The following is a 21,150-nucleotide window of genomic DNA, read 5'->3' as shown; positions in this document are numbered from 1 at the left end:
GCACACGCCTGGCTTGTGGGTTTGATCCCCGGTGGGGGTGCTTGCAGGAGGCGATTGATCAACGTTTCTCCCTCACATCGATGTTTCTTTCTCTCACTTCCCCCCTCTCTCAAAATCCGTGAGCATGTCCTCGGGGAGAATTAAAAACAAACAACTGCGCAGCCCAGAGAAAACGGACCTGCACCTCGTGTGTGGTCCAGAATGGTCCAGTCTGTATCCTCTGCTCTAGACCCAGACCTTGTCCCTCTATTAACGGCAGGTTAGGCCACCCCTGCGGCCAGCAGGATGAATGGAGGCGGGGGGCAGGGGGGCTGCTCCCACCCCCCACCAACCCTCGAACGCTCTGGGTGGAACAGAGTCCTGGGCCAGTGTCCTGGTCGGGACAGGGCCACCCTCCCCCCAGCTCTGGCAGCCCCCACCCTGCCCCACGATGGCCAGTGAGTAGGCATCACTCTGGGCGGCCCCGCCCCTGGCGGAGGGTGGGTGACAATGAGGAAAGAGCCGCCGCCAGAGCAGACTTCCTGATTTAAAGTCTCAGTCCCCTGGAAAGCCAAATTTAGCTCAGTGCCGTTCACGCCTGCTGCAGGGTGTCCAAGCCTCCCTCTGGGGGTCACTGAGCCTCCCCGGGGTGTGCTCAAGGAAATCACCTCCGCCACCAACTTCCCGGGCCCTCTGAGTCCCCGGAGGAGGCCAGGGTCCCCTGTCTCCTGTGCTGGGCATCTTGGAGTCTGGACCTTCCTTAGAAAACAGGGGTGTCACAGAAGTCATAGGTGAGCGTCCTCTGGGGACAGGGAGGCCCAGCCCCCCAGAAGGAAAGAATCACAGGGTCCGGGGGCGTTTGGCTGGACACGAGGACGAGTGGGTGCAGACGCACCTCTGCGCGGAGCAACTGGGGAACGTCACATTCAGCCCATAGTGGAAAACGATTCGCGCCCTTGAAGGCCACCCCTTTGAAAAGGTTGCACTTTTTACTTTGAAACGACGGGGTTTGGTTTGTGTGATGCTTCTAGCCATGCTAACTTCCAGAGAAAGGTCACTGCCACTTATAAGGAGGGCTCTGATTGCAGGAGACCCTAGAAAGGTCTGGAGGAGGACAAGCTTCAGGGATGGCTCTCTGGTCTCTGGGTTTAGGGGACCGGTGAATGGGGGGGTGGATGGGACAGGCCCTCTGAAGTGTCCTCCCACCCAGACCGTGGGTTTTCCTCTGGGGCAGCGGCCACGGCAATGGGGCCACGTGAGCCTGTGCACGTGCACCTTGTCCTGTGAGGTGGCCTTGTGAGAAGGCCTGCATCCTCAATGGAACTTCTCATCTCTCTGCTGCAGAGTACAAGTCCTGTGACTGAGCACACAGGGCTCTGACTGCCACCATGATGGTGGGGGAAGGCCCCTACCTCATCTCTGACCTAGACCGGCGAGGCCAGCGCAGGTCCTTCGCAGAGAGATATGACCCCAGCCTGAGGACTATGATCCCCGTGAGGCCCTATGCGAGGTGAGCTGGGAGGAGGGGCAGAGGGAAGGCCTGGCCAGAACGTCCAGGAATGGTTTCTGGTCCATCAGAGGAGGGGGCACTGCCCACTCCCCATGCTGTCCTCTATGTGCTTGTCCTTTTATCTTTCCATCTATCCACCATCACCCATCCATCCACCATCCACCATCCATCCATCCATCATCCACCATCCACCATTTACCATCTATCCACCATCACCCATCCATCCACCATCCACCATCCACCATTTACCATCTATCCATCCATCACTCATCCATCCATCCATCCATCCATCCATCATCTACCCATTATTCATTGACGGACCCGCCACTTTTGACCCTTCCTATCCTTGGGTGAGAAGAAGACAACAGCTGAATTTAAGGAGGTGCTCAGTAGCGCCCTATTGTATGTGGTGTTGGCTACACACACACATACACATACACACACACACAAGAAACTCACATAATCTAAAGCGTTTAGATACTAACACTCTAAAAAATAGTCAGGAAGTGATGAATTTCAAGTACTTACCACCTTTGTCTTTAAATAACTTATTTAAATTTGTCACTTAATTTTAAATATTGTCCATGTTTGACAACCAACTTGCAAAACTTCTAGAAATCTGACCACCCTGCTCACCAGCTCTGTGAGCTGGTCAAAGGACAGCTGGGTGAGAGTCACAGGTTCTGAGCCCAGCTGCAGTCATTACCGTCGTTCAGACGTTGAGCCAGGGACCGAGGGTGACAGCGCCAGTGCCCTGGAGTCCCGTGCGTCTCATTTGCCCCAGGCTGGCCCCCAACCCCATGGATGATGCAGGGCTGCTGTCCTTTGCCACGTTCTCCTGGCTCACACCCGTGATGGTCAGAGGCTACAAGCGCACGCTGACCATGGACGCCCTGCCCCCGCTGTCCAAGTATGACTCGTCTGACATCAATGCCAAAAGGTACCAGGAGTCCCTTGGGTCACCTCTGGAGAGGGCCCCACCCCCAGAAGGCAACCCTGAGCCTTCTAGTGTTGCTCCCGCGGGGCGGGTGTGGGAATCAGTGCCCGTGGGTCGCGGTGGCCCTTCTGAGTGGCTGAGACAGGGACGGGGGGGCGTGGTCCAGTCTCTGGGGACGTGAGGCCTGAGCAGAGTGGGTGGGGACAAGGGACTGCCTGGGGCTGTGGCCTGAAGCTAAGGAGCAGGGGCCCAGGTGTGTGCTGGTAAACTGGACACCCCTGGGGCTGCTGCCCACAGTTCCAGGCACCACACAGTGTTTCCCTTTAAATGTTGTGGGTGGATGTTTGTATTACAAGATAGGTTTAGGCTGAACCCAGTGAAATGGCCAGTACCGGACAATTATGTCTGACAAAGACGTCCCTTGCTTCGGTTCAACCTCATTCACGGCCAGTATAAAAATGGAGAAGCAGCCAAATTTTGAGCGAGGGAAGAGTCTGCGCCCGCCCCTGCTGCACTCCTGCTGCACCCCTGCATGCCCCGTAGGACTCAGTTCCAGCGCGGACCTGCTACGGCCTTCGGCAGACCGACGCCCCTCTCCCGCTCCCTCCCCCTCCCCACTCACGGTCACGTTCGTTCACCCTCTTCGTCGTTGGAGGAAGAGGAAGTACACGAGTCTGTGGGTGAACTGTTTTGCTGTTTCCAGTTAAGAGTCTGTGTGACTTTTCGATCCAGTGCACTCTTTCTAACAGCCGCATTGAACTTGGAGGTTCAGATGGGCCATGAACGTCTCCAACTGTGGGGAAGTCCTCACGGCCCTCCCTCTGCCTTGCTTTCTTCTGGAAGCCTCCTTCCCTTCCCTCCGGCCACAGGGGTGATGTGCGAGGCGCCGTCGGAGCATGCGTTTTGAGGGCCATGTTCTCTGCGGTTGCACCCCCCTCACTCTTGCCCTGCAGGAAGCTCGGTCCACCGTGGTTTTTCCAAAGTCTGCGGGTCCGGGGAAAACTGCCGGTGATGGCAGAAGGGGGAGCTCGGCCCAGCCGTTTCTGCCCTTCGAGTCCCCTGCTTGGTTCCCAACAGCACCCCAGGCCCCCTTGTCTTGCGGGCTGTGCTCTGGTCCTAGGCGATCTGTCCACACTGAAGCTGGGACACCAAACACGGCTGCCCACCTTAACAATCACAAGCTTCCAGACTCTGATTTGTGTGCCAGGCATCCGGCTGAGCAGCCGGGCGGGGGTCTTACAGCTAAAGCTGCTCCACCTGCAGCTGCGTTGCTGACCCTCGGCCCCACCTGGTCAACCCCCGAGTCTTGCTCCGCGCCCATCTCTGCGAGCTGCGTCCGCTCAGCTGGCCAGGCCGGACACCTGGGGCCCCAGCCCCTCTTCCCTCTGCACTCACATCTAACTCCTCAGTCTGTCCTGCTGTCCCTCTGTTCATCTCTGCTGAAACCCGCCTTCTTCCCACCTGGAGTCAGGCTGCGTTTCGCCTGGGCGCCGAGTTTCTTACTGTGGTGCCCCTGCTTCTGCCTTTGCTTCCCCCATAATCCGGGATTTCACAGCGGCCAGAATGGTTTTTTTAAAAAAATATGTAGCATCATCACATCAAGTCAGCTTAAAAGCCTTCCTTTGCGTCGGGAGCGAGATCCTCAGCGGTGTGACGCCAGCTCTCCTTTGCTCTCCACCCGCCCGTCACACTGTCCTCTGTCATCTCCGGCAGGGACAAATCCCTTCCTGCCCTGGGGAAGATTTTTCTCTCGATTCCTCCATCGCCTCTGTCTTGGATCAGAACTGCTCTTGTGCCAGGATGGGCTCCAGGAGCAGGAAACGAAGTGCAGGAAGTGCCCCGGTGCGGGCACCAGCCTGTTCTCCGATTCCACCCCCCACGAAGGAAGACGGGGAGACCCTGCTGTTCGGCTCAGGCCGCCTCAGCCAGGCTGCAGGGCCGTGCGAAACACCCTCGTGAGGTGTGACCTCGGAGCGGCTTAGAGCAGCCAGTGTGAACGCCGGTCCCTTTCTCCTTCCTCTGCTCCCCCCACAGATTTCGAGTCCTGTGGGACGAAGAGGTGGAAAGGGAGGGTCCTGAGAGGGCCTCTCTGGGCCGAGTGGCCTGGAAGTTCCAGAGGACCCGGGTGCTGATGGACATCGTGGCCAACATCCTGTGCATTGTCATGGCTGCCGTGGGGCCGGTGAGTGCAGCCCCCAGACCGGCAGGGAGTGTCATCAGCACCTCCCTCCACGAGCCGGTGGGTTTAGTGCATCGTCATTATCCCCGAGCTCCTTGGGGGCGGATTTTCATAAAGCTAATCCTTGCTGAGCACAGCGGAGGCCCCTGAAATTAATTAAAAAGTTTGCTTCATCAAGTCAGCTCGCTGACATTGTCGGAGGCCTCCCGGCCCGACCTCCTGCCCCAGCGGCCTCTCCTCTGCCCGCCGCACTGTTTTCCAGACGGTCCTCATTCACCAAATCCTCCGGCACACCGAGAGCACCACCAAGAACGTCTGGGTGGGCATTGGCCTGTGTGCCGCCCTCTTTGCCACCGAGTTCACCAAAGTCCTCTTCTGGGCCCTGGCCTGGGCCATCAATTACCGCACGGCGATCCGGCTGAAGGTGGCCGTGTCCACCCTGGTGTTTGAGCACCTCGTGTCCTTCAAGACGCTGACGCACGTCTCTGTGGGCGAGGTAGGCGGGTCCAGAGGGGCCTGATTGCCAGGACGACGGGCTGAGCTTTTGTGGGTGAGGTGCTCTTCCTGGATGAAGCATCCACCTCCCTTCGGCTGGCGGGCATCCCGCCCATTCGGTCCCATCTCCGGGCTCAGTGACTGGGCGTGGACTCAAATCATCCAGGGACAGGAGAGCTCTGCTCAAGCTGGAGAATTTGGGAAGTGCCCCCCACCCCACCGGTGCCAGCTGGGCTTTGGGGCGACCTCAGGCCAATGCTTTGACTTCAGGGAGGCTACGGGCTGGTACAGGGCTTATCACAGCCACATGATAGACCAGAATGACCGACACGCCAGGGGTTCCATTTACGGAGCATGTGGGGTGCCAAAGCTGAAATAAGCGCTGCGCCTGCTGGACCTCAGGCTTAACATTTTCTTAAGCTCTTAATCCTTAGTAACGAAACCTTCCCCGTGTACACAAGAAAATTCCCCTCACCAAGGGAACCCCAGATGGTGCAGCGTATGTTCGAAGCATCCTGTATCAATTAAGATTAGAATCAGCTGCCGAGAAAAGAAAACGATGGATTAACAAAGTGAATTTCTTTCCCTCTGTCTAAAAACGACCTGGAAGAGGTCCATCCAGGGCTGGTCTGGGGACTTCTGGATCTTTCTCCTGTTCCTCCCTTTATCCTGGGCTCCCTGAGGGCTCCCCGAGGGTTCGAGGTGGGTGCTGGAGACCCAGCCGTCCCTCCCTGTCCCCGGTAGGAGCTGGTGGCAGGAAGGAGCAAAGGACCAGAAGGCTGTGTCCTCTGAGTTCAGTTGGCTCCCTCTGAGAATTCATCCCTGATATCCCATCGGACGCTTTGGGTTCTAGCTCATCGCCCCTAACACGGCCCCGTCACTGTCCACCCTCCACGGCAGGGGCTGGGAAGTACTTCTTTTGGCAGAGTTGTGCCAGTAAGGAGGGCGTCTCTCTTGGGCAGGCCGCCCCGTGGTGACACCCCTCCCTGTCTTTCTTCGTTAGCATTCTCTGTCCTCAAAGACTGACCTCTTCCAAGTCATCCCAGGACAAGGCTCACAAAACCCACCATGCTGGTCCCCGGAGGCCCCCCATGTCCTCTAAGGCAGAGTCTGTCACCTCGGCTCCCTCAGCCACCCTGACAGCCTTCAGCCGAGACCTGCCTGGCCCACCCACCCCTAGCCTGAACCCTGTGCTTTCTTTCCAGGTGCTGAATATACTATCGAGCGATAGCTATTCCCTGTTTGAAGCTGCCTTGTTTTGTCCCCTGCCAGCCACCATCCCCATCCTCATGGTTGTGTGTGCAGTGTACTCCTTTTTCATCCTGGGGCCCACGGCTCTCATCGGGATATCCGTGTACGTCACGTTCATCCCCATCCAGGTACTGGCCGGCCTCTGCAGCGGCTGCTGCCTCACGCTCGTGTCTCACACACCCGGCCCCTGGACTGGAGGACAGGCTCGGTCTCTGGGGCGCAGACCCCTGCGGGGGGCTCGCAGAGGTGCTTCCTTTCCTGGGCACGGTGATACTTTTGAAGAAACTTGTTTGAGGGCCCGGGGAAGGGCCGAGGCGCACCCCCCTAGTTTGTCTGGGTCCCTGACACTCTTCACGCCGAGGGGACCCATCACCTGCCCCACCCCTGGCACCCCGCCCCCCCCACCCACACACACACACACTAGCTGCTGCCACTGAAGGGAAGGGATCGGCCCAGAACCTCAGGCCAACCCACCTGAGGGCCTCTCCTGCCTGCCCCACCCCCGTCCGGGGTTCTCAGGCCGCCCGCATCCCAGCACCTCTCCCCCAGCCCTGCGCTCGCACGTTGATTCCAGATGTTTATGGCGAAGCTCAATTCCACTTTCCGAAGATCAGCCATTTCGATGACGGACAAGCGGGTACAGACGATGAATGAGTTTGTGACCTGCATCAAACTGATTAAAATGTATGCCTGGGAGAAGTCCTTCACCAAGACCATCCGAGGTAGGCACACTTACCTGGTAGGAGGGCTCTTCTGGGGTCGGGCGGCCCAGAAGGGGGCCGAGAGGACCCCTGAGCCATCCTACAGGCTTTTCAGAGGAGAAGGGAGACTTTATAACAGAAGCAGGCACCTGTTCCAGCAGATCAGGGGCTCAGCAGGTCAGTGCCATACGGCACAGCCTTCACTGGGGCTCACGGATGCCGGTGCTGACTGGTGAGGTGCCGTCTACAAAAATAGTTCACTACTGCAGAGGGAGCTGGCAGAGAGCTGCCCCCAGCTGTTTGCTTGACTTAGAAGATGTCTACACGTGTGCGTGCACACACACTTGCACACTCACACTCACACTTGCACAGAAATCCCCTCCCAGCCTGCAGGAGCCTCACCGTCATCAGGCAGCCCTCTGGCTTGACGTTCCTAGTGCCGAGAGGAGCATGTGTGTATTGCCTCCCTTTTAAAGGTGATGTTAAAACCATTTCGATCAAATATAAATGCAAATCTAATTGCAGGAATATTTACATAATCACTGATGGAGACTCAGGTGCTTGGCTGGCTAATGATCTGACCAGTGTTACAATGGGCTCCCCAGATCGACAATTACACTTCTCGGCCAGCACGTAATGGGGCCTGCAGCTGTGCACCCGGGTTTTCGGGAGTGGCTCTAGGAACCCCGCTTCTTCTGAGCTTGTTGACAAAGGAAGGGTCCCAGGCTGGGATGCCAGCAGCCCCAGGGGACCCTCTGTGAGGGTCCAGAAACACCCTTCCACACACCGAACTCACCTCAATACAACTGACTCGAAACGTGGATGAATTTGGTTCCGTTTGACTTAATGCAATTTAACGCGAGTCAGATGAAGTCACTAGCTGCCACAGTGTCGCTGTGCAAAGGCTCTGAGAGGCACTGGCTGATCAGCAAGAGGGTCCCGGCTTGTAAGGTTCAGGAAGACTGAGCTAATCCAGCTCAAAAATAGCTCTGAGTCTGTGGGCTTTGCCTCCAGAGCGTTTCTGGGATCTGTCTGCTTGCTGCCGTTCACCCCCTCCCTGGTCCAAGCCAAAGTCCTCTCCTGGACCAGGGCAGGGACGTCCAGATGCGACCTCTGCCGTCCTCCTTCCCCCACGTCCACTGGGCTCCCTCTGCGTGCTTCCTCTGGCCTTACTCCCTGCCCAGCCCCTTTATTATGTTTACCTGCCTGGTCCCCGCAGGCTTCTGAGTATTGACTCCCGACACACAGAGAATGAGGCTCGGAGGGGACCTTGGACCCTCTCCAACCGGCAGCCAACCAGCACTGAGCTCCCAGAAGGGCTGGCTCCGTGCCCGGGGCTCTCTGCTTCCTCCCATTTAAACCTCCCAGCAGGACTTCTCGGCACGTTGGCAGGAGGACCTGGCAGGTGCTTGCCATGAAAAATAAACCTGCGCGGTCTGCTTTCTGGGTTGCAGACATAAGGAAGAGGGAAAGGAAGCTGCTGGGGAAAGCCGGACTCGTCCAGAGCGGAAACTCCGCCCTGGCCCCCATTGCGTCCACCATGGCCATCGTGCTGACGTTCACCGGCCACATCCTGCTGCGCCGCCGGCTCACCGCCGCCGTGGTAAGAGCACCTCGCCCACTGGCCTCCACGCACCCTGGAGCACCAGCAGGGCCCCGGTGGGCAGCTCTTTCCCCCATCCACCTGCACTGGCCTTGGACCACCCGCTCCAGCTTCACACCCAGACATCCACACACGAGACTCCCAGCGCCTCCCCAGTCTGTGGCCGGGTCGCAGGGGTCACAGGAACATGTCTTATGTTTGCAAAACCAAATCGAGACCAAACAAGCAACTGCCAGTCCGCCTTCCCAAGCGGCTGTGCCATCCCAGACCCCCGTCAGCCAACAAGGGTTCCACCTTCTCACCATCGTGGCTGCACTTCCACTCCTGTCTTCTTCGTTTTCATGACGGCCGTCCCAGGAAGGGGTGAAGGGCCGTCTCCCGTGGGGGGTTGGTTCTTCTGTGTCTGGCAGTGAAAGAGCCCCCACGGGCGCCCGGGGCAGCTAACATCAGGCCGGGATCTGTGTGGCACTGGCAACATGGTGAGCCACCCAGTACGGCCACCGCTTGGCCCCGATGGGACCCTGTTCTTCACCTCTGCTCCGTCTCCCTGGGTTCTGGCCACCACACACTCCGTGTGTGTCTAGGGCTTGAGTGTGTTGAAGAAGCAGAGGGTGGACCGTCTCACTCTTACTGACTTGCAGACACTGTGCCGGGAGAGTCGGGGGGGGGGGGCGCTCTGGGTGGGCGGGGCTGCAGGTCCCGGATGGGCGGTGCAGGGTGAGGCCGGACGTGCGGCACTTCTCTGGCCTGGATTCTGTGATCCATCCACGGGGTAGGAAAGTGTCCGTGGCTGTGAGGGCTGAAGAGGTCTTTTGGGCAAAGCACTGGGACAGTGCGAGGCCCTCGGTAAATGCCGAACAGGTGTTCTCCTAGGCCACAGAAGCCCGGAGGGACACCTGGGGGGAGTGCACGGTGTGCAGGCGTTTCGAAGGGGGCCTGTGCATTCGGAGGCACAGAAGCCCGAGTGGATGGAAAACGGCCCCAGTGGAGATAAAGCGACAAACAGCTAGAGCATTAAACCCATTGTCTGAAGGGCAAGCGGTTGGAGGAGAGGGGACAGAAGCAAGAAACAGGAAGGAAAGAGGATGAAGATGCTGCGGGGGGGCCGCCCCCCAATCCGGGACTCAGGAGGAGAGCGAAGGGCGCTCTGGAGGGGGCGTCCCCAGGGACCACCGCCCGAGTTTCTGTGGGAGCCAGTTTGACCTTCTCAGGTCCTTTGAGCCGGTTACTCTCACCCCGTCCTGGGGCCTGAATCCGGCCCAGCACCCGAACGCCTGGACAGAACACTGCTCTATGACTCCCGACAAACAATGAAGTCTTCCCCCAGTGACACCAAGCAAATGAGTCTGAAACCAAACCAAACACTCAGAGTTACTCTTTTCTAAAGTGATTTAGAAGAAAGCTAGACCAGGAAGATCCCCTGAACGTGAGGCTTGCATTTCTGTACATTGAGAATCCCTCGCAGCCACCTCTCTGCCAGGGCCTGTCCGTCTGTCCAAGGGAAGCCTGTCTGTCCAAGGGGAGCCAGCCCCAAGGCGCTGGGTCACCCAGGCACCCTGTCACCCAAGGACTGTGTTTGCTGAGCCCCCTTTGGGGGTGGGTGTAGAACCAGAGGTGGCGAACGGAGCACCTCTGTCACTCTCTCACTGGCCTAACGGAGATTAGCCGCAGCCGGGGCCCCGGGGCTCCCAGAATAGCGGGCAGGATCATTCCGGACTTGTCAACAGAACTTGTGCTATTTACTTCTTAAATGGGTGGTGACGGGGTGGCTGCTAATTACCAGTTGGACAGAAGAGAAGACAAAGTCAGAGAGATGAGGCCGTGCCACCCCCCCCAGGGCACCACCCCAGTGAGGACACTTCTTGGAGTGTCCTACCCGCTGGGCTGGGCTTGGCTCAGGGTGGGAGGTCCCAGCAAAGAGGGGAGGGGACTTTTGGGGGGAAGGGGCAGGGGAAAGAAGGCTTTCGCGTCTGTCACTTGTGTGTGGAGAAGCCAGACCCTGGGGCCAGAAAGCCAGCAGGGACCAGCAGGTCCTTGCAAGGAGCTTCCCCCTTTGTCCCCGGGGCCGTGCGTCGGGGGAGCCGGAGACTCCCCTGCAAGGGCCAGATGCTTCCAAAGCAGCTAAGACATGGGAACGATTCGGGAAGGTCTGTGTGGGGTTTGAGTCAATGGCACAGGTCAAGTTCAAATGTGGTTCGGATGCGGCTTCCGAAAGGAGGCAGTCAGAGCCCCTCCTCAGGCCTGCTTCTCCCAGAGGCCCCGCCTCACTGGTGAAGATGCAAAAGCAAAATCTCTTGAGCCATCAAGTGAACAAAATTGTTCCCCTGAGAATCCCGGCTGTGCCACCTGCGTCTCAGTGAGTTCGGTGCCCACGGATGTCGGGGTTCGGGGCCAAGGCCACACCCCGTCCTGAACCTCCCCTCCCTCCGTTTGTCACTCAGGCCTTCAGCGTCATCGCCATGTTCAACGTGATGAAGTTCTCCATCGCCATCTTGCCTTTCTCTGTCAAAGCGGCAGCCGAAGCCAGCGTCTCTCTCAGGAGGATGAAGGTAGGACTAATCTCGAGGGAGGAGGGAGCTCGTTTTGGGGGAGGGGAAAGCTCCCAGAGACGGGGAAGCCGAGCCGACCCCTGGGGGGGCTGGGTCCCCAGCTGGCAGGACACGGCGGGCAGTGGGGGCCCTCCCTGCAGACCCAGATGGGTACGCATGTGGAGGCTGGGACGGGGGAAGAGCTGTCGGTGGTCTGCCCTGGGAGGGACACCGAGAGGGCGTCTCTGTGCAGAAGGACCGCTCGCTGACCCTCTACACTCTTCCTGGGAGTGGGGGCTACCTGTCTGCTATGCTCTGTCCTGAGTGTGGCAAGGGGGGTGGGGGGCACCCATTTATGCACAAGTCACTTCATTCCCTCGTGTGTTGGTCCATCCGAGACCTACTGTGTGCTTCCCATGCACGAGGCCTGTGGGACATGCAAATGCAGGGAACAGAGTCTTTGCCCTCAGAGCCCCAGGCCAGTGCAGGACCAGGGAACCCAGGGCCCGCTGTGCACGGCGGGGAAATCAGTGCGCACAGGAAGGGCAGGTGAAGGGGCTCTGAAGTCGAGGTCGGGACGGGGACTGAGGGTGGGGTGTGGCACTCCAGAGAACAGCGGGTCCACGCGTCTGCGAACGACGGCAGGCCCTGCTCCCTGCAGCCAGAGACCTGGGGGCTGGCTCCAGCGCCCCCCAGGTGCCGTGTCCCTCCGCTCCCTCACCGCCCACACCTCACCCAACCAGGGCCCTGTTGGCTCAGCTCCTGCTCCCTGGGTTGACTCCGTTTTAAAAGGCGCCATTTCTAAGGTTGAGGAGAACGTACACCCTCGAATGACCACTCTTCTTTTTTTAACAAAACACATGATCCAGCCGCGTTGCACGAACTATGTGCGTAACGACAGCGGGCACCCTAGACTAGGGCAACGGCGCTGTTTCTCGGCTCCCTGACCTTCCCCCGGCCCACGGCCCTGGCTGTCATTCAAAGCCTCACCATCTCCCACCCGGACTATCGTGTGACTCACGGAGCAACTGTCCTTTCCCGACATCGTCCTCCTCATAGGCAGGCCGCCCTCAGCGCCCTGGGAGCTGTTAAAATATTGGCCCGACCACTGGTGTTCACCTGCTAGAGACGGCTGGGCCCTTGTCCCCCTTTCCACCCCTCATGGTGGCCGAGCGCTCCATCAGCTAGGTCTCCACCTTGCTTCCTGTCCCCTTCCCTCCCCCAGCTCTGGTCCTCTGACACTCTGGGCTGCTTGTTGCGCCCCACGTCTCCCTGCCTTGGCTCCCATTGTGCCCCGCAATGGAAAGCCCTCCCCTCTCCCCCACCTTGTCCTGCCTGCACAGCACCTGTACCGACTGGGCTCAGCCACCCTGCATGGGCCTCTAGGACCCTTCTCCACTTTGTCCCTGTCACACTTCATTGAAACGATCCATGCCTGTCCCCCCAGACTGTGCTCCCCCCAAGGACAGGAGCTGTGCCCTTTCGCACGGCGTTTCTGGGCTCCACCCCGGGATCAGGTGCACAGTAGGCACCTGGCAGGTGTTTTGTTGAACTGAGCGGGGGACCCAGGAAGAGGACACGGTGGGCACTGGGCACGCGGCTGCAGTTTCATGGGCACCAGTGCCACACCATGAAGCCCACCACCGGGAGACTCAGCGGCCAGAGCCGTTGTCCTGGGTGCGAGGGTAATGCGTAGCGGGGGTCTGCGTGCTCCACGAGGGCGACCTGCACGGCCTGGTGGTCACAGCGCCGCCGTCCTACCCTGTGTGAGCCACGGGGTCTGCTTCCGCTGCGAGTCCCCCGGGGGGCGTATGCTCAGAGCGATTTTCCTGTACGTCTCGGGCAGAACTGCCCTGGTGGTGACTCGGGGCTCCTAGAAGACATATCGGGGCGGTCCTTGCAAATGGGCGACGCCTACCCAGTCACTTTTGTTTCTTTAATCGTAGAAAATTCTCGTAGCTAAAAGCCTCCCCTGCTACATCACTCAGCCAGAAGGCCCAGACACTGTCTTGCTTTTAGCCAATGCCACCCTGACATGGGAGCCAGGCACCGGCAGGAAAAGCGACCTAAAGATAGCGAAGACCCAGAAAAAAAAACATGTTCTCAAAAGCCAGCGGCTGGAGGCATACAGCCTGAGCCCGTCAGCCCAGGACATGGCCGGCCCGGAGGGGCAGGAGGGCAGCTGCAAGGCGGTCCTGCACGGCATAAGCCTGGCCGTGAGAAAGGTGGGTATGGGCCGCCGGGTGGGCTGCGCACGCCCCCGCCTTGGGTCACGCAGCCCTGGCCGCCTCCCGGCCTCCCAAGGTGCAGTTTGGGCTGCAGGTAGTGGCGGAGTGTCTCTAACCAGGCTGCTTTTGTCCCCAAATTCTAAAACCATGCACCTGAACAGCAGAGACATCCTCTCCCAGCTGAGAGAAGAAGAGGAAGAGGGTGGTGGCCTTGGTACCGACCTCCAAACCCCGGAGAGTCTGGAGCCCGTGTGGGTGTGGAAGAAATGGTCCACTCAGGCGGCCGAGGCCCAGCCGGACCGGCTTTTGTAAATGCTGCCTGATTTGTTCTTAATTTCAGGCTAGGGTCCCCTCACGGTTGACAACAGCCAAAGCTTATGAGCAGGCACATCAGTAACTCATTTAACCTGCCCAGTAGCCCCAAGCGGCAGGCACTATCGCTGCCCTGCTGTGATTCCATGAGACTGAGACCCCCTGGGGTCAGGCCGAGGGTCAGCCTGGGTCACAGCCGTGGCCTTGTACTCTGAGCCCAGCACTCGGCGCAGAGAAGGTCCCTCACCTTGTTATTAATAACAAGGGACATGGAAACTGGGACGTGGGTGCCTCATGGGCTTTCTGCTGGAGACAGGGAGGAATCTAGAAAGCTCAGACCTGGCCCCAAGCAGCGGGCCAGACCCTGAGGACAGCCAGGTGCCTGGGGAGGCTGCATCCAGACCTGCGGCCTCTTGTCCCCACGTTTCCAGGACACCCCGTTCCTTGCAGTCCTGTTGTGGAAATGAAATGGGTCAGCCTCGCTCACCTGTAGCTTCCATGGCAACATAGGCTCCATCAGACTCTGTCACTGGAACTCGCGATGACAGGCAGCAACCCTCAGGTGCTGGGGAGGCAGGCAGGTGACAGGCCCTTGTGGTCCATCAGGGTGTGGAAGGAGCCATACTTGTCCCCACGCGGGTGTTTTTGCTCTAAGGGATCACAGGGAGCAGGTCGTAATGAAAATGTTCTCAGATGTTCCGACCTCAGCCCAGTATGCGCTGTGTCCTCCCTGCATTCGGGCCCGGTGTGCGCAGCTCCCCGGGGCGGCTGCGGGCTCCCTCCCATACTCTGCCGGGTCTCACTCAACCATCGCCCACAGCAGATACTGTCGGGGACCCACCTTCCAGTTGCCAGATCTGCCTCTGGGCCTCAGGGCCCACCCACCCCCCACAAAGAGCCAAGACGTCCATGGTGGGGGAGCAGACCTCGGCCACTGGCTGTCGGGACTCTGTCCAGGCTTCTCTTGGCGCCTGCTGGGAGAGCTGACCCCAGGACACCCTGCCCTCCCCAGCCGGTGTGACCTCCTCCTCCTCCTGAACAAGCCGGTCTGACTCTGGTCTCTGACCCCGAGGGCCTGTGTCCGTCTGTCCGTCCCCTCCGAGAGAGCCCTCGCTCAGACCTGTGCCCTCGCCTGGGGACTTGTCCCGCTCCACACCACCCTGTTCTGTTTGTTTCCCCGCACGCATCTGACCTACAGCAGATTTCACTTCCCCATCTTGTCCACCATCTCCCAACGAGCTGTCACCTCTATCAGGTCTGCGTCCCTGGAGCCTGGGTGCAGGACCACTCTCGCCTCCAGGGCCTGGGACTTGGCCAGATTCCCCAGATTCACCAGATTCCCGAGACTCACCAGATTCCCGAGACTTGGTTCCTGCCTCCTCTAGGCTGCCATCCGAGCTGGGGCGTGAGGCTGCACCTGCCACCTCCTGGAGTGAGCGGCGACTCTTTGGTCCCACATGCGCAGTTCAGGGTGACCCCTTGGTCCCCAGACCCTGTGAGGACAGGGGGAATGACCAGGTCCCTTTTCCACTTCTCTGGCAGGGGAAGGTTCTGGGCATCTGTGGGAACGTCGGAAGTGGGAAGAGTTCCCTCATCTCCGCTCTCCTGGGACAGGTGAGCCATGCAGGTCACTGTGAGGGTGCAGCAGCCACATGATGACAGCGCCCCTGCCCACTGTTGGGACCGGGCAGCTGGGTACACAGTGGGCGGCCACATTTAGGAGGTTCCTGCGCATGGCAGCACCCTGCCCTCAGCTGACTCGCAGACCCCCGGGGGCCTGGCTGGGGAGGGGATCCAATCAGCACCCAGGAGGAAAAGGGAGCATCTGAGATGGGTCCGCTCCAAGGCACCCTGCCTGCCTGGCACCAGCCTGTGCCCTCCAGCCAGCAGCAGGACCCGTCCCTGCCTCTTCCAGAACGTTCCTGGCTCCCACAGATGTTTTTGTTGAGACCCTCGTTCTGCACAGTCAGACCTTGCACCCTCTGGCACTTCAGGATGAATGCTCGCGGGATGAGGGGCGGGTGGCGAGTGTCCAACTGGCCCCCGGGAGAAGTCGGTGAGGCTGGCTGCTGAGGGTCCTCTGGGCCGGCGTCTGCAGATGCAGCTGCAGCGGGGCGTCGTGGCGGTCAGCGGCACCCTGGCCTACGTGTCCCAGCAGGCATGGATCTTCCACGGAAGTGTGCGGGAGAACATTCTGTTTGGAGCCGAGTACAACCACCAGAGGTAACGTTGCCCTGGAAAGCTCGAGGCTTTCCCGCCGCAGGCGGTGGCGCCGTTGGCCACGGTGCCGAGTGGGCCTCTCTAATGAGGTGCAACTCTGGTGTAACTCTGATCGGGTCCGGAGGGGTGTCGGTGTCTTCTGACCAAGAGGGCAGGTCTGTGATCGTGTCCCAGACATGGACGGATCCCGGCATAGAGCTGCATGTGTTCAGGGGGCCCGTCACTCTGCATTCAGGGGGTCTGTCACCGTGCACGGGTTGTCAGCCTGGAGAAGGATAAGTCTGGAAATTTTGCATTAGGCCAAGTAACCGAAAGTGGGCTTGGAATCCTGAGCCCCACGTATGCAGTGAATGAGCCCTGCAGTTACGAGCTGGCACCAGGGCCTCAGGACAGGTCACTGTCCATGTTCTCAACAAGACCGCATGGGACAAAAACAGGGCTTGAGTCGTACTTTGGATCCCTGACTCCCAGCTCTGGTTTCTCACGGTTCTTTGCCCAGTTTGGGGGGGCTGCCCCGTCCAGGCTCTCATTCAAGGTCCATAACCACCCAGGCAGGGGGACCCTGGCCGCTGGCCCCCATTCCACAGATGAAGAGGCTGAAGCCCAGAGAGGAGAGCTGGCCCTCCCGGGTCGACTCTGCATCAGGCTGGGAGAGGCGACGGGTCCCGGGAAGCTGCCCTTGGACATCAAAGACGAAGCAGCCACCACCCTTCCCCCGGCCCCATGAAACAGCGTTGTCTCTAGATGCAGCCTGGGAAGCCGGGCTGGTGAGGCGCTCCTCCCCATGCTGACCTCTGACCTCTGCACCCCCAGGTATCAGCACACGGTTCGGGTCTGTGCCCTGCAGCAGGACCTGAGCGACCTTCCCTACGGGGACCTGACGGAGGTGAGCAGAGCCCGGAGCGCAGCCCCACGGCCGCCCCAAAGCAGCCCGACTGCCCAGGGCCAAAGGGTGGTGGTGTAGCCGAGCTCCCGCCGCACCGGATGCCCCCCAGAGGACGGAAAGGTCCCAGGAACTTCGGGGAAGTCAGGTTCTCCCACCTCGAAATCTCCAACTGCATCTGTCCTTGGGGGAAGTCACCATGGAGATGCCACCAGCTCCACTTGTGTTGGGTCAGTGTGGTCACTCCTGGGGCCACTTCCCATCAGCCCGTTGTTTCAGAGAAGGTTCTGGCTGAAGCTGCTTCCTCACCCCAAGGGCAGGGAGACCTGCGTGTGGGGCTGTGGCCGAAGCCTCAGGGCCCCTCCGTACCTCACGGCCTCTGCCACACCCAGGAATGCAAGGGTCTCCTCTGTGAGCCTGCCCGCTCTCTGGAGCTTCGCTCTACAGTTTGAGAGTGAGCAAGACAGGGCCCCTGCTGATGTTGCCCCTCGCTCAGCACTGGGAAGTCCTGGTCACCACTGGCCACTGGGCTCCCAGCCACAGTGGGGTCTTCACTCCCAGGGCATCTACCCCTGTGAGGTCCCTGCAAGGGGTAGAGGAACTAGGACATGGTGATGACCAGTCTGCAGAAGAGACTTGAGAAGGTTCAGGAAGCTCCTGCTCGCCGAGCACTGTGGGGTGGCGGGAGGGGCCCGGTGACAGGCAGTAGCCCAGGCCCCTGTCCGCAGATCGGGGAGCGGGGCCTCAACCTCTCCGGGGGGCAGAGGCAGAGGGTCAGCTTGGCCCGCGCCGTCTACTCCGACCGTGACGTCTACCTGCTGGACGACCCCCTGTCGGCGGTGGACGCCCACGTGGGACAGCACATCTTTGAGCAGTGCATTAAGAAGATGCTCCGGGGGAAGACGGTCGTCCTGGTGACCCACCAGCTGCAGGTGAGCCAAGGGGTCACAGGGTGGGTGTGGCCCCCGATGCTAGTCCCCTCCTCCGCTGCCCACACCTGCTCTGCCCGGTGAGGCTGACCTGGACGGGGTCGGGGCGGGGGAGACACTGGAGACCCCAGTCACCTTGGCCTTCACCAAGCGCTCGCTGCCTGCTCCTGTTTGCATGGGCTGTCTGGGTCCTGACTCCAGGCTCAGTGGGGCCAAGACCCTTCTTCCAACCAGAAGAGGGGGAGGTTTCTTGAAGACTCAGGAAACCCAGGCCCTCCCATGGCCGAGGCTCCGCCCCAAATGCCTGCTCGGCGCCCTTCTCTGTGACCGGGTCAGGAGCTCACTGCGGTGGCCTCCTTGTCTGCGCAGTTCCTGGAGTCCTGTGATGAGGTCGTGCTGTTGGAAGATGGAGAGATCCGTGAGAAGGGGACCCACGAGGAGCTAATGGAGGACAGAGGGTGCTACGCGAAACTGGTGCACACCCTCCGCGGGCTGCACTTCAAGGTACCTGGGTGCCTGGCTGCCGCGACTGGGCCGCCCCCCTGGTCCCCGGGCTGCCCACTCCCCCCCACCCCGTCCCCGAGCCGCCCCTCCTGTTCCCTGGGCCGCCCCCCCACCCCTGTCCCCAGGCCGTGGGAAGGTCCGTCACTTCGCTTTCAGAGGGCATTTCATTTCGTCTCCAGGACCCTGAGCACATTTACAACAGGGCGATGGTAGAAGCCCCCAAGGAGAGCCCTGCGGACAGAGACGAAGGGGCCGGTACGCCCCGAGTTTGAATCACGCCTCCCTCGTTCCTGGTGGCTCCTGAGCGGACACACATCTGTCTGTTTCTCCTCCTAGTTTTGGCCCCAGGAGAGGAGATGAAGGAAGGAGAAGAATCTGACCCACACTCTGAGTTGGCAGACATCAAAGGTACTTAGCACTCCTTCCCTTGGGTACATGCCCCGAAATACAGGGTTCGGCACAAATAACGCCCCTCTTTTATTACAAAGTCATGTGCGTGTAACTTGTTAACACGACAATGTCACGCTCAAGCACACCATGGGGCGTTTTAGGAGAAATGTTCACATTACAACTCTAAGTGATGACACCCACACGATTAGCCTGGCAACCACACTGAAGCCAGTGTTACTTCCACCAGGCCGTGTTTACAGAGCGTCCATAGCTTAGGACGGAGAAGTGGATGCGCCATGCTTGTCCTTCGGGCCAATGAGGGTCCTGTGGTTCACTGCAGTGTGAGCCTTGGGGTTCTGCTGCCGGAGTCCGAGTCCTGCCTCGACCACTGACTGGTTTTAGGACTTTGAGCAAGACAACGGGGCTGCTCTGAAACTTAGTTGATCAATCCGTGAAATGGGAAAGTAGGAACACCAGCCTCATGGGTTCTTGCACAACTATTTAAGGAGCTGCACATACAATAATTTGCAGAGTGCCTGACACACAACATCCCTTAGCAGCGATTACTATTATTAGCTGAGAAGGTCCGAGCTCTGCAGAGAGCTCCGTCAGGCGCCCAGGCAGGAGCTGCTTCGAGGCGCGTAGAAGGGATGGGGCGGCAAAGAGACTGGGGAGTAGCCAGGTCATTCACTCTTTGAACAAATAAAGACTAAGCAATCAGGTACGTGCCAGCACCCAGCTAGTCTGAGAAGAGGGGAAAAGTACATCCCTGTCCCCAAGATCTGGGGTGGGGGTGGGGGGCCGGCACAGGCCAGTGGGGCATCATGGGATGCCGTGATGAGAGTCATGGGGAGCTGCAGTCTGAGTAGCAAATCAGGGAAGGCTTCACAGAGGGGGCAGCCTCTGGACTGGCCCTTCAAGGATACGTAGGAGTTTGCCAGCGACACAAGGCAGGGGTGGGGAGGACTTGGGGTGGAGGGCAAGAGGGAATCCGGGAAGGCAGAGCGGAGCGAGGTGGCAGATGGGCCTGGCAGGGGCCAGGCTGGTCCAGCGGCCTCCTGGTGCCCTCAGACCCTGTCTCCATCCATCCGACAACCACTCAACATGGCTGCCCATGCTGGGCAGTGAGAGATGACAGGGAGCGAGGCCCACCCCCTCTTTCCTCAGAGTGCCCACCACGAGGTTCTCTCCCTCCATGACGTGTAGCTAAAAACCCTGGGGCCTCTGTCACCTCAGCTGCCACCCGTGTTAGGACCACCAGCGCCCCCGTGCTCGCGCCCCCATGCATGCACTTAGAAAGGCCTCTGCCAGGACGGTGCGGCACCGTGCCGTATGGAAGCACGTCTGATCTCAGAGGTGTGGAAATGTGGGGGAAGTGTGTCTTCCAGCCCGACGGGTGAGATGGGTGAGACGTGGCACCCGGAAAGGGCTGGTGACAAAGGCTTGCGCACGTTGGGAAAGGCGGCATCCTTGCTGCTCTGCAGGCTGCCGGGGCCACCGCGAGCTGCTTGCTTGGGACACCCAGGCTGCCCGGGGTCTGGGGTCCTGGGCCGCTTTCATGCTGCCTCCCCTCCTGTCTCTGGGGAGCAAAGTGAAATGGTGAGAGTAACTCACCTGGAGGCCACAGGGAGGGACCAGGTGCGGCCTGCCAGGCCTGGCCCAGGTACCCACAAGAGCACGGTGCAGGCCAGTGGGGCCTGACCCTGTGGGGCACCTACACCCCCAGAGGGAGACATGGTGAGTCAGAGTCAAGCCGGAGGGTCACACAGAGGCGAGAACGGAGAGGTTCTGGCGAGGGAATATCCAGGGCCACGCGTGTGCGTGTGTGTACATGTAGGCACCTCTGAGTGTGGGAGCCTGCCCGCCAGAGGGGTGCACAGGGCCGGGGGCCTGGAGCCCCGTGTCTGGCTCTCTTTTTCGTCGCTGGCCATAGAAGCCAAGTAAGGCTTAGGACTCTGCTTTGGGGCTGGCATTCCCATGCCTCTCCAGAGGATGGGGGGACAGCTGCACTCCGTCCCTGCTGCAGGACTGGCGTCCACCCGCTTCCCAGATGTCTCCACGAGACTGGGATGGTCACTTCCCTTGCCCTTGGATAACGAGGAGGACTTGGGACAGCCACGAGGCGGGATCAGGAGTCCAGGCAGGGGCTGACCCAGGAGGACACCTGGGTGTCTTCTGCGTGGTGTGAGCTCTGAGAAGACAGGCCACCTCCTCTCGTCCCCCCGCAGCAGATGCTGTGGGTGCCCTCTGCTCTCCTTTGCCCGGGGCCTCTCTCTGGCAGCAGCAGAGGCAGGGTCAAAGGTCAGGCTGAAAGTGCTGGGAATTTACCCCCCAGAGAGCTGCCCTCCCCCAGAGGCTGATGGGAGTGGGTACAGAAAGATCCCAGATCCCTTGGGTCCTGGGAGAAACCCTCCACCGTGAGGTCTGCCCAGGCCGGAGTGTCCTGTACTTCGGAATAAGACGTGGCTGGTGCCATGCGGTGCCCTTTGCCGGCGCCTTCT

General features: G+C 59.9%; 1 protein-coding gene across 2 annotated transcripts in view; it reads left to right on the top strand.

The window, feature by feature from the left end:
* Positions 1–1,370: 1,370 nt before the first annotated feature.
* Positions 1,371–21,150, top strand: part of ABCC12 (ATP binding cassette subfamily C member 12) — a 37,159-nt gene continuing 17,379 nt past the window's right edge. The window contains exons 1-16 of one of the 2 annotated variants that reach the window (XM_053672201.1): positions 1,371–1,489; positions 2,274–2,429; positions 4,461–4,608; positions 4,868–5,101; positions 6,306–6,479; positions 6,926–7,073; positions 8,507–8,655; positions 11,097–11,204; positions 13,130–13,408; positions 15,266–15,337; positions 15,822–15,946; positions 16,757–16,829; positions 17,555–17,758; positions 18,125–18,259; positions 18,439–18,514; positions 18,596–18,667. In XM_053672201.1, coding sequence (XP_053528176.1) covers positions 1,371–1,489; positions 2,274–2,429; positions 4,461–4,608; positions 4,868–5,101; positions 6,306–6,479; positions 6,926–7,073; positions 8,507–8,655; positions 11,097–11,204; positions 13,130–13,408; positions 15,266–15,337; positions 15,822–15,946; positions 16,757–16,829; positions 17,555–17,758; positions 18,125–18,259; positions 18,439–18,514; positions 18,596–18,667 — 2,272 coding nt within the window. Of the gene's footprint in view, positions 1,490–2,273; positions 2,430–4,460; positions 4,609–4,867; positions 5,102–6,305; positions 6,480–6,925; positions 7,074–8,506; positions 8,656–11,096; positions 11,205–13,129; positions 13,409–15,265; positions 15,338–15,821; positions 15,947–16,756; positions 16,830–17,554; positions 17,759–18,124; positions 18,260–18,438; positions 18,518–18,589; positions 18,668–21,150 lie in introns of both variants that reach the window. The other variant, XM_037144821.2, reaches the window with a different exon arrangement.

This window comes from Artibeus jamaicensis, unplaced genomic scaffold, assembly GCF_021234435.1.
Source record: "Artibeus jamaicensis isolate MK-2021 breed Jamaican fruit bat unplaced genomic scaffold, CSHL_Jam_final contig_755, whole genome shotgun sequence".
NCBI classification, from domain to species: domain Eukaryota; kingdom Metazoa; phylum Chordata; class Mammalia; order Chiroptera; family Phyllostomidae; genus Artibeus; species Artibeus jamaicensis.
Note: the sequence above shows the minus strand (reverse complement) of the source record. Positions and strands in the feature narration are given on the sequence as shown.